Consider the following 13,019-nt stretch of genomic DNA (forward strand, 5'->3'; position numbering starts at 1 on the left):
TAAACAAGTTAGGAAATCTCACTCGGCGAGAGTGCTAAATACCTGGTTTTTAAACGTATTTTTATGCAACGCAACAAACAGAGCAATAAACTATAATTTCATATTATACAATTTAAAAATAATTATTCGGTAACTTTTATATTTTGGTACCTATTTTTTTAATATTGGCTACTATGAATCTATATTAAATACCTACTCATACTTTGTTATTTATTAATATTAGCTAGTATGAATTAACATTTAATAGAACCACGGATATAAAATCTTAGTACAAATAATAGTAACAATGTACTAGTTACTAACGGACGGACGGACACAAATGGGATAAAGGCAATTAAAACTTATGTTTATAGAAACCTAAAACGACTGTTATTTTATATTAAACGATAAGGAATTTATTTTCAATAAGTAAATTTTAATCCTGTGCTGTGTTTCAATTGAACATAGTAATGATTAATGATAAAATCATATTTGTTATTATATAATACTAAATTTGTCCGCGTGGCTATATTAAATTATTGTATATAGGTATGTATAATATACATCATTAAATTATGGCAGTTCTCTGATCATAATATTCAAAATTTGTGAAAAATAATAAAATATGTTTCACTAATACCTAGATAAAATGTATATAAAGCAACTATCATCACATGATTTATATACCTTGAATTGTGTAGTGGTATAATAATTGTCTAAACCGGGAAGGGTAGATAAAAAGTGTTCCTTATAATTATGTGTTTGTCTCGATTTAATTATTTAGGTACCTACCTACTTCAATAATTGATGGCAACGAATGTTAATCTTTGAAATGCTACAATACTAGTGCTTATATACAGTTACATATTACTATATTAGGGTAGTGTATGTAGATTGTAACATTTTATAGAATAATATAATCTACTTGGATGGATAAACGTGTCAATGTTGTAGATCAAATTGTATTAATTTAGTTCGGTAAGGTTACCGTACACATTGTCTGGTCACCACTAACTTTTACTATAATATTCTCTAGAAACATTTTAGAAATTCATTATTGATGAAGAAGAACCATAGTATAAAATATGTATAGGGAAGAAAAATAAAATGGGTTTGGGGAATTTTGTATACTCTATTGCCTCGCTTACCCCAACGGAAATCAATGTATTAGACTCTTGGTGGACCAAGGAATATTAAATTAACCTTGAAATATTAATGCATATGTTTTTGATATTAGTTAGTTTATTATGTACCTATGTGATTGATTAGAAGAATGGTTATGAAAGTTACATGATCCTACACTCAGCAATTGATTGGAAATTGGAGTACAATTAATGTTGTTTAAAAAGATTTTTATTTTACTTATTTAGTAGTTTACTAGGAATTAAAACTTTCAATACAATATTAATAATATGTTATTATTGACTTCTTACAAGAAAATCTAAAACTTTAGAGAATTGATTATAGTTTTATGAATTATAACTATATTAGGTAAGTATTATATATTATTGATAAAATATTTACATACCTAGATATTCATTTTGATAAAAATAAATATTTAATTATGGTATTAAAATATAACATTTTTCTTGTCTTGTAAACATATATACCTATTACCTATATAATATATATATTACATGTAAAATTTATTGTATAAGTTGATCAAGATTACTATTAGGAATTAACTATTTTTTTTTTTATTTTTCGTAACAAATAAATAAATTATTTTGGAGGATATGACGAGTGACGACTGATGAGACTATCGCGCGATGAATTCAAATGAGATAAAAGAGTATGGCAATCAATCTCAGTGGAATTCAATTTTATATTGGTACAATTAAACGGAAATAATTTAGTGTCGATTCAAAATGTATAAATTCAGTTTAACGCGAATCTTTGGAGTTCAGGCTACTTCGGGATCAATAAGTTTTTATTACCCCCAATAAATCATCTGAATATATTATCCAGAAATGATCAAAAGTTTCCTTATTGAATTGGAAATTTATCATAATATCAAAACTGATACCAAATAATGTGCAAGTGCTACATGAGATTTATATACCCTTGTATGGAATTATTATGCACATATTTATGTGTGTCCAACTTATACGTTCACCAATATAAGCCCCCTCAAAAGCTTATTTGTTACACTAGTACACTACCTAGTTAACAATGGGATTGCTAATTTTACAAATTCAAAACAATATAGACAAACATTATTAATCATTATAAATTATAATACTTTTATTATTGACATTTGACATCCAATATTTTATATTATTTATTGTTTATAAAATGTTCAAATTTATCAAACGTTGTATTGTAATACTATATAAAGTGGTAGTGGTTCACAATTATATTGAATATAATTTATAAATAAACGTATCTAGGTTTAGATAAAAGGAAAATTAAAGAAGTTATACTTATTGAAACATTTTTTAAAACTACTCAAAATAATTGTGTGGCTAATTTTAAAAAGAAAATGTAGCCTTTAATTAATTCAAAACATTTAATAAAACAAAATATTAGGTGATGATTAGGGAATATTTTTGATATTTTCATTTATAAATTTATTATAAATTATAATATTATAAAGGTAGTATATATGATAAACTTTTAAGAGAAATAAAATTATTCTGTGTCGAATAGTAATGAGTTATTACTTATAAGTAATTATAGCTTTCAACCACTCCATCATCATTCGGCAATGAACTTACATTTGGAAAACAAATTGGAATTATTTGTCGTGTCTAATAAACCTTGTCCTACGTGGTTTTCAACAATCACATTTACCGTTAAAGTATAGATTGTTAAAAAAAAATTAAACGTATTATATTAATTTTTATAAAGTATATTTATTACGTATTCAAAATAATACTAAATAGCAAAAATCTATAAATTGTATATAAGTAGTAGGTACACATTATGAAGAATAAACAGTTGCGTCTGAATGTCAGGTTATTTTATGTGTTTTGTTACCGTTTGAAGTCGACTGCTTAACCATAGTTCTATTTTATCATAATGTGTGTCTAGTATTTATGTTGCATTACTTAAATAAACCTTGTTTTGCAGTTAAACTTGTGGGTCACTTAACATAATGTTTAAATCTCGTACTAGTCTTCTTTTTTTATTCAATTAAAATACATATTATACAACTACCCACCAATTAAATAATCAATAAATCACACCTAGCTTTGCTATATGGGTGGGCCATGTTTTTAGTGTAGCTAGCTTAGAAAATTATAAGTAGAGCATTAACAAAATACATTTTTTTTGTCCATACGAAAGACTCTTTGAGGATTTTGAAATACAAGCTCTAAAAGTACAATTAAATGTGTATTTGATTTTCTACTAAGTATTATATGCATTTTGTGTAAATATGAAACTTAAAAAACAATTTACTTTAAATGTGTTTTCTAAAAGAATGAAAACACGTGACATTACTGACATTCCAAAACTAATAACCTCAGTAACCTCAGTCTGAAAGTAAAAAATAACAAAATATGTGACTTTGTACCTATTGGTTTTTATCAAACTGACAATTTCTTTAATTGTATATAAACCGATCATTTTTCTACATACAACCCCTCAAAAATATTAATTATGTACATTATATAAATATTCACACTGTAACCATTTAAAATTACATTATAAAAAAAAATAAAGCAACAAAATAAACACGCAATATAGAATAATTGTCGTTTAATCATCAAATGTATATTTATGTTTCAGTTATAAAAGGCCACCACATTAGGTTTTATTAATGTTCGCTGAACTATAATGTCCATATTACCACCCTCGCGTGGAAAAATTGTATTCGGACTGGGTATAGCCTATTTACTGGTGCAGTTTTTATATGTCAGCTATTACAACGAAACTCGTCGCTTCGACAATCTGATTACAACAACAACGCAAGAATACTTCCCATCGACCAACCCTGTGCCAATAACTCACCTCAATCTTTCCGGTATTCAGACTATGGTAAGTAAACGAAATATCTCCATGTACTGATATAGATACATTGTATAATAAACTTCACAGTAGCAATACTCGTATTTTTTTTTAATAATATAAAACACATCGAGCGTGTTCATACTATCGTTAGAACTTATCGCAGATTTGTTTATTATATGCCCACGTTACAATGTGTGACATTTAATGTATATTTTCTTTGATAAAAAAAACTTTTAATTACCTAAAATGTATTACACTGCAGTTTAGTGCTTATCTATAAATATTACATTTATTTACTTTGCGCATTACATCATCGTGTCTCCGCAAGTTTTATAATGTTTTGAAATCGGTTTTCAAATTCAATGATCAAATTAACTTTCAATTAAAAAACACTCACTCTGGTAGGCAATAGTCCATCTTATGTATCTTATTTTGTTTTTATGATTTTCCTTAAAATATAATTTGTAATCAAAAATTGCATACAAATAAAATATTGGATTACAAAAATAAAGTTTCTATTCTCAAATAATTTATGATTAAGACAAAATCATAAAGTCACTTTTATATACAGACTTATTATTAAGATGAGAAAGGATCATTAACATAAGCGTTAAAAAGAAACGAAAAAAAATCTAGAAATATTATTCATTCGACCGATATTAAATGCAAATTATACCCTAGAAATACAAAAACCACGAATAATCAGCAAAAAAAAATATTTTTTATAAATGTAACTTTATTCAAAACATATTTTACCTCCTCACTTTAATTACCTATTGCTTTCAATACTGCAAGAACTATGTTTGGTACCTACTCCATCAGACAGTACTCGTATTATTCACTTGTTTTATTTTAAATTATGTTACAGATTTATAATAATATTCAAACTAAAGAGATGAAAGACAAAAATCTTCTCACGCCGTGTCCACAAACTCCACCTGCTTTAAGTAAGTTTATGATTGTAATTTTAGATGCTGAGTGCAGCGATAAATGCATTAATTTTACAATGATTTGCGAGAGTTTTTTGTGTCTATCATTACCTATTGAAGCAGTAAAAATGCATAGATTTTCAACTTCAATGACTTTTTTGGTAGGAAAGTGAAGTGAATCTATTTGAAGTCAAAAGTAAAAATTCCCAGTAGGTACACTTTCCTTAATAATTGGCAAAAACAAAAAAAAAAATTTAGGGAAAAAAAGTATTTTTACACAGAACCAAATTTATTTTCTTATTTTACTGTTATTAAAAACGATTTACCTTAGATACTTTACATTTTCAACAAATTGTATAAACTAAAATAATACTTACCTAGAAATATATGCTGATGGACCGTCTTCACTCATGCTTTTTTTTATGGAATGATTTATCATTGAATTTAAATTTAACACATTCATTACATTCATTTGATCTACTCAATGTTTAGGTACATTCAACTCCTACTGTATAGCAGAGTAGTTACCTACTCCCCCCCCTTATTTTATCTGGCTGCATAGGTATAAAATCTAGATTAGAAAATAACCACATTATACGATTAAATTATGCCAAGAGGTTCAACGATGTAAAATAAGAAGTCTGTTAAAAAATAATGGCAATAGTTTTATTTCCTATGGAATATTATTTAGTTTGTAATTTGTATAAAACATAAACATTTGTTACGTCGGTACGTTTTTAGTCGGTACCTACTATTAAATTTTAATACTATACTCGAACAGCTACACGATTCAGTATGAATTCGTTTGGTATGTTATTAGTTGTTAGGTACATAATATTTTACAATGTCAATCAACTTATTGAATTTTAATAAAACGTCAGATTAATTTTAAATTTTAATTCTTCAGAGAACCTAATTTTTAATGTTACTTTTCATAAAAACTTCAATCCTCGTTTATATTTCTTTGAATCCAGAAAGTTTAATTTATACTTTAAAGGATAATTGGAACCATTTTACCATAATTTATTCATTATTTAAACATTTTAATTCATCTCAAATGATTTGAACAATTTAATTTAAAGTGTTTGCGCTAAATATGAACTCTGAGTATTTTATTTACCTACAAATATTTATTAATACATTTTTTTTAACCATAATTATACCTAATAGTTGTTTTAAATTATGAGTTTAAAATTAAATAAATCATAAATGAACATATTTAATGTTACACATGCGTAGAGTACCTGTATACTTCTCAATATCCATCCAGCCATTGCACCTTATTTATTTTTTTAACTGAGCTTCACAAAAATTATCTACCAACCCAATACTTATTACAAATTTATCTCAATCTATTTATACTAATGGATTTTAAATACTATTTTATGATTGATTTTAGTACTAACCTACTTAATAATTCTTATAAACTAATGAGTTATTTGAATCATATAATTATTAATTATTATCGGTAACTCTGTTTTCATGTTTTGCTTGCAACAATGATACATTTTGAACGTTTATTGTTATATACACAATACACGACACAATACTAACGCACGCAATCGTTTAATCACGTCCCAGTTATTTTGACATTTACATTAGGAAATTATGCAAAATATAGATAGCACATCAACTATCATTCAACAAATATGACGTATCTATAACATTATTTACGAGATTGGAAATCATGGGTCATAATATTATAACTATTTTTTTAACATAATTGCAATAGTAAAATAAAAATTTAACTTTTACTTTTACTATAATATTGTTACAGTAAATCCAATTAATGGGACATTTGTAAAATATAAAATATACTAATAAATATACTTATTCAATATACTTGAACACATTTATTAAAAATATTAAATCATAATATTATATAATTCAACGGTAAATAATCAGAAATGTGTAATATTATAAATAATATTTCAAAGTAACTATAATATATTATTATGGAAAAATAATTTATGAATATATTTTTTGAATGTACCAATTTCCTAGAAGTTGGTACATTTATATTTTACTAATATATTTTGCAATGCAGTGTTCCCTATTATCAATTTTAGCACAAACCATTTTCATCTAATAATTTTTATTAGACTTAATAATCATACTTTACGAATTCATGATACATATAAGATTGTCTATTATTTATTACTGATATTTTTTTACTTCACTTCTAATCAATTTTTTCATAATGTAAATGTAATTGTTATACTCGTGATTCATGGATAGTACTAATTAATGAATTAAAATACCTATAGATATAAAATATTAAAAAAAACGTATTAATACATTGAATGTTCTTATTACAAATTATTTTCTATTATTTTTTTGTAGTTTTTGCTAATACTTGCTATGATAAAGTTATAATTAAAATATTTTAACAAAAGTATAGCCGTATATAGGTAAAACGTCCGCATACGTATACTTTCGTACGATACCTGATAATATTCTTATCGATATTTATTATTTATGTTGAATTTTTATTATATTATACTTTAGTAAAAGATTAATAGAATATGTATAATACATTGTAGTTTTTTTTTGAAAAATAATCATTTAAAAAAACTGTGCGACATCACCAACTTTTTTATTTATTTTTCAGCCAATGTTATATGTTTTAATACCGTAACGTTTAAAAACAAAAATTGCATAATATTTTAATTTTTTCTGATGTTAAGCATATTATGTATACTTATCTTATCAGTTGTTTGTACGAGAGTATAATAATATGTGATTAAGAATTTATTAAATATTAATATTGTCATAAGAGCTGAACAAAAATAAAAAAGACATTCAGTTTAAAATTCGGAATAAACGAAGAATAGGTAATAATTCTAATAAAAGTGTGTAATCATACAAAAAGTACCCAAGGGCCAAAATAAAAATAAGTTAAAATATGAAATTTGTAGTCGTTTGTTATGATATTTATCTATATTCTATACTAATCTCCCATATATAAAGTAGAGACCCGTGTGGCGCTCAGATTCCGACTAGTATAATATAAAGAAGACAAATTGTTTGTTTGTTCGGGGTAATCTCTGGAACTACTTTAGTAACTGATTTTAAAAAGGTTTTTACCATCAGAAACTCAGAAAGCTCTACTACTATCCCAAGTATCTGTACTTTAAGATTCTATAGGATATATTTTATCTCGATAAGTGGCCCTTACTTTTGTGCTGCAAGTTTGAGAATTTTGTATAGATATAATATAAATAATAATATATTTAAGTTTATTATAGGGTTGCTATTGGTTAAAAAAAAAAAATAGTTATATAATCAATTATTGAATATAATTTTAGACCTGTATTTTATAAGACTGTTAAAAATCTTTAATGGAGATTAAGATGGGATAAATCCACGGGAATTTGTCACGGGAAGTTTTGAACATCACTACTCCCGGTATTATATTACGAATTGAACACACATTTTGAATCATATAGAGTTGGTATTGTTAACGAGTAACGAAGTGCACGGGATCAACTAGTTTATAATAAAGTTAAAGTTTAATAAGTATACAATTTGTCTTGAAGTTTCCATAAGCCTTAAACTCTGCTAGAGTGCTAGCACTCCAAATATATAAGGATATAAAATATAATTTCATAATTGATAAATTATACAATATGTAAACATGAAATTATACCTGGAATTTTTAACTATAATCTAAACTATAAACGTTATTTTAAACCTTACATTTGTGACTTGTGTACTTTTTACAATAGAAATTTTTTAAATTTTTATTTCAAGAAACTCTAATAAGTATTACGAAAAAAATAATTACAAATATTTCTAAGAATAGTGTTTCTATATTAAAGGTTGATTCATCTTCCTATTATACTTATTGTGAATTTTCCAACAATTTTTTATAACTGTATACATATACAGTTTAATTATCTTGATGATTTTCCTTTGAAATTTAAATAGAGTACCTAGTACCTACCTATTATTCAATAATTTTGTTTTAAAATTCTGTTTAGTTACTATAATAATATCTTATACTGACGTTTATTCATTAAACAGTGCAAAATGTAATCTTTTGGTTTAATTCCTTATGCCTCTTTTATGTTTTCGTTTATTATTTCTCCAAGTCCTTTCGGGGTTTTAGTTTATTTTAAGTATCATTATTCACGAATACTTATAAAATCAATTTAATAGGTTTCAAATTATTATGAAGATAGATATGTATATATTTCTTAATAATTACCTAAATATTAAAAGTCAAAACTATTCAAACATACATCGATGTATGTATATTTATAAATTAAAAATATAAATAATATATTATTATTCAAAATTTATTTTATCCTTATTAATAAAGAAAATCAACTTCATTAAAACTACTATCATTAAACAAGTTTATTTACAAATAGGTACCTACATAAAATGTTGTAATAATTTTCAAATAAATCGATCAACTCAACTCATAAAATACCTCTAAATAATTAAATTTTTATATAAATTATAATTATATTAGGTACATTATTACAATCTGTTAAACACAAACAATAAGTAATATTAATAAATAACATACAGTTCGATAAATGTGAAACACATGAAAAAGATTCAAATAGAACATTCGGTAATAGAACCTCAAGTCTTTATTATACTAGACTTTTATGATGATAGATCTCTGAAGCAATATATTTTAAGGGTCCCGGTGCCAGTTTTTCAAATTTTCCACAATTCTTTAAAATTTGAAAATTAAATTTTATATTTTAGTTGCCACATCAATTATAAGACTTTTCCACTAATCTACTACCCAATACCTACTTGATAGGGTGTATTATATCGAAAAAAAATTACGTTACGGGAATAACTCTCAAGCTTTGTAGAATTGTTGGATTTTGGTGACTATTTTTTTATCTGAAAGAAGAAGACTTCCTACAGCCCGCATCGATCTTTGATTTTGTATTTTATTTCAAATAATTGTATTAAACAATTTGTAAAAAATGCTTTTTATCTTGTATTTTTTTAGACATATTATAAAGTTTGAGAATAAAATATTGAAAAACAGAGATCGATGCGGGCTATAGAATATTTCCCTCTAACAATTAAAAAAAAAATTTGGTTGATTTTACAAGGCTATATCGATATTCCCGCACTGTGTATCTTTGAGGAAAATATGGCATCGGCACCGGGTGCCTTAAGACAACGGTTAGTGAGAGCCGAGATGTACAACACGTTATCAATGAAAGGGTTGGCGTGATGCCGTGGTTTGATAACTTAGAGTGTAACTTTTTAATGGTTATTGTAATTTTAGATCGGTGTGGAAATCAACATTTGCCCTGTACCAAATGGGTACTTGTATTAAATATATGAACTGAAATCCTTATATATTTATGTATGGTGGATGTTCTCTGGTTTGGTAGAACCCCGTACTTGGATCCCATACTTGGACAGGGGTGCCATTTGGGGTATCGCAGGGTATACATTGGCGGCCCTATTTTTCGCAGTATCATATAGGCCTACCTTAATTTCATGCTGGTGCCGATGTATCAGTTAAATTGAATTAATTGAAATAAATTATATAAGATAAAAATATTTTATAAATAAAGGGATATACATAGATATACTTAGATATTAAAGATATAGAAAGACAATTTACGTTAATGAATAATGATATTATATTTTTATCAGTGTTATCACTTAAAATATTAATTATTTTTCATCCCTAATAGTAACGTTAGAAATAACTCCGACATGGCTACATTTCAATTTTCATTGTTATAACTGTGGCCTGGTGGTAGAAAAATGTGGCTTGGTAAAATATTTGGCAGCCCTATTTTAAAACTGAAATGGCGCCCCTGTACTTGGATGATTATAACTGCTTTGTAAATAACAGTATTTTATTTTTGAGATTTATGATTAATTTTAAAATAGAGTGAAATGTACAGAAACATTAGTTGTATGAGTGTGGATTCACAAGGTTTATCATTTGTTTAGTGTAAAACCTAAACATATTGTCGATTGTTGTAATGCAATTGTGTTGGTACTTAGTTTGAAATTATTGAATAGAGGACATTCATATCTTTTTAGGGTAAAGTTTGACTGGGTAAATTTTTATTTTCCTGTTTTTTTCCCAGGACTCAATTTTTTATAAATGCAATTGAGGCATTATGATGACAGTTTGAATTTAAAGCAAGAAATGCTGTGTTCTCAGCGAATGTAGCCAGAAAAGTTTTATTCAAGTTAGGTATGTCAGAAGTGTATATATACTAAACATGAAGAATTTTCTTTATTTTGATAAACTATAAAGGACCGGTTTTCGAGATTGTATTTAATAATCAGAAAGTATGGTGAGGAGATAAAACATTTAAGCTAGAATAAGTGTCGATCATGCCAAACACAACTTGATATGTATTCAAAAACAGTCCAGGGCAGAATTGATTTATTTCAAAGGAAATTGAGATTTTATCTGTGATTCTAAGGATTTTAAGAAGGATTTTAAGATTTCTAAAGATTTTTTTTTAGAATAGAACCCAAAAGAGATTTTGGTAGCATATTATGTTGATAAATTAGTAGTGTGATTCTATATAAAAAAATACTTGACTGATTTGCTTGCACCCTGTGGTAAACCTATAACATGACTATTTTGTATGACGAAGAATGAGAATTGAGGATCAGTGGAAATCCGATTTAGCCGAACGCAGAGCATTAGTGACAAATGTAGCACGCTACTCGATATTTTTCACTAAGTAACCATGACAACGAAAATGTTACGTTAGTACGAAATCGGTTAGAGTCAGAAAATAAAAATATCTGTACCTAGCCCAAAAACATATTTATGTTAAACTAGTTTTTTGAAGATTTTTCCAAATGTGGGTGACAAACTGATTATACAATAAGAATTTAAGAAAAATGTGGGCTTATTTAGTTTTAAAATAACAATAACTACAATTTTCCATTAGGGAAGTAATAGGATAATCGTCATTGAGTTGAAGATGTAAGTGAGGAACATGATTGACTTTTTATACAATTTATACTATTTTATTAGTGATAAGATCGTGGCCAGGTGCTTTTTTAGGACGGATTTTGTCAATAACAGCATCATTTCTAAGAAGTATTAAGAAAATAGGTTTATCAGGGAGACACGTGGACATAGGAGAAGCTAAGAATAATTCAACTAGCTTATCATGCAATGAAGTAGGACTTAAGTCTTGATGTGGAGCGAATGTTATTAGGTAATTACGAAATAGATTTCATTTATCTAGATTTAGCTAGTTATTTGTCTTTACGAGATGAGTATTTACCAAATGAGTAATTTCGTTGATTTTTCAGTCATTTTCCAGAAAGTACCATTATTTGGTGTCAGAGAACTAAGTTATATATTGAATTCATTGAATCGGTTTAATACTAGTTGGGTTTTTCAGCTACCTCTAAAAATGATTATAGATAGTTTTATGAGTTGACTATTTTGTTTTTGCCACAAAGATCGAGCACGGCATTTTTCTTTTATAAAATTTACTAAGAAAGAAGGAATCGTGATAATATGATTTTTTTGATTGATTAAAAAGAAAGTAATGCTGTACCTATTTTGTTACTTTAAGTAGGTATCAATAAAGCATTTTAGAGTCAGTGATTTTTCTAATTTTTGTTGAATGAATTGTATATGTAAGTTTAATGTATATACATATAATTATATAAATTGATTTCATATCATATCATGGAATACTAATCCATAAACACCTTGTGAAATATAAATTGTATTTTCGTTGTACAAATGTATAAAAATAATTGTATAGGTCGATACTATAGGTATTATTGTATTAAATATATTTTAATTATAAAAACAAATACGCGGAAATAGTTATAAATAACAATTGATTATATAATATGTAAGGTAAGAACTGAGAGATAATTGGAGAAAGTAAATGGAACTCATTGCATTAAATAAACAATATTGAACTTTGAAACTTAATAAATAATAATAACTCAATAATAATATTGTTGTTTGACATTTATTTAGTGATTCATTATAACTTTATAATTGCTTTGTTCGTATGTAATTGATTAGAATTCTTACTATTTTTTTTCAAATATAAAATAATAATTAACCTAGCTTTATTATTTTTTTTTACTTATAGTATCTATAGTTGTACGACTACAAAAAATAGATTGTTTGTTAATAATTTCTGCTGCTCCATAAAAATA

General features: G+C 26.0%; 1 protein-coding gene across 1 annotated transcript in view; it reads left to right on the forward strand.

Moving 5' to 3' along the window:
• LOC132939289 (beta-1,4-N-acetylgalactosaminyltransferase bre-4-like) overlaps positions 1-13,019 on the forward strand; it is a 44,014-nt gene that overhangs the window by 18,929 nt on the left and 12,066 nt on the right. The window contains exons 2-3 of the mRNA XM_061006376.1: positions 3,712-3,960; positions 4,802-4,880. Coding sequence (XP_060862359.1) covers positions 3,760-3,960; positions 4,802-4,880 — 280 coding nt within the window. The 5' untranslated portion in view covers positions 3,712-3,759. The remainder of the gene's footprint in view (positions 1-3,711; positions 3,961-4,801; positions 4,881-13,019) is intronic.

This window comes from Metopolophium dirhodum, chromosome 2, assembly GCF_019925205.1.
Source record: "Metopolophium dirhodum isolate CAU chromosome 2, ASM1992520v1, whole genome shotgun sequence".
Lineage (NCBI taxonomy): Eukaryota > Metazoa > Arthropoda > Insecta > Hemiptera > Aphididae > Metopolophium > Metopolophium dirhodum.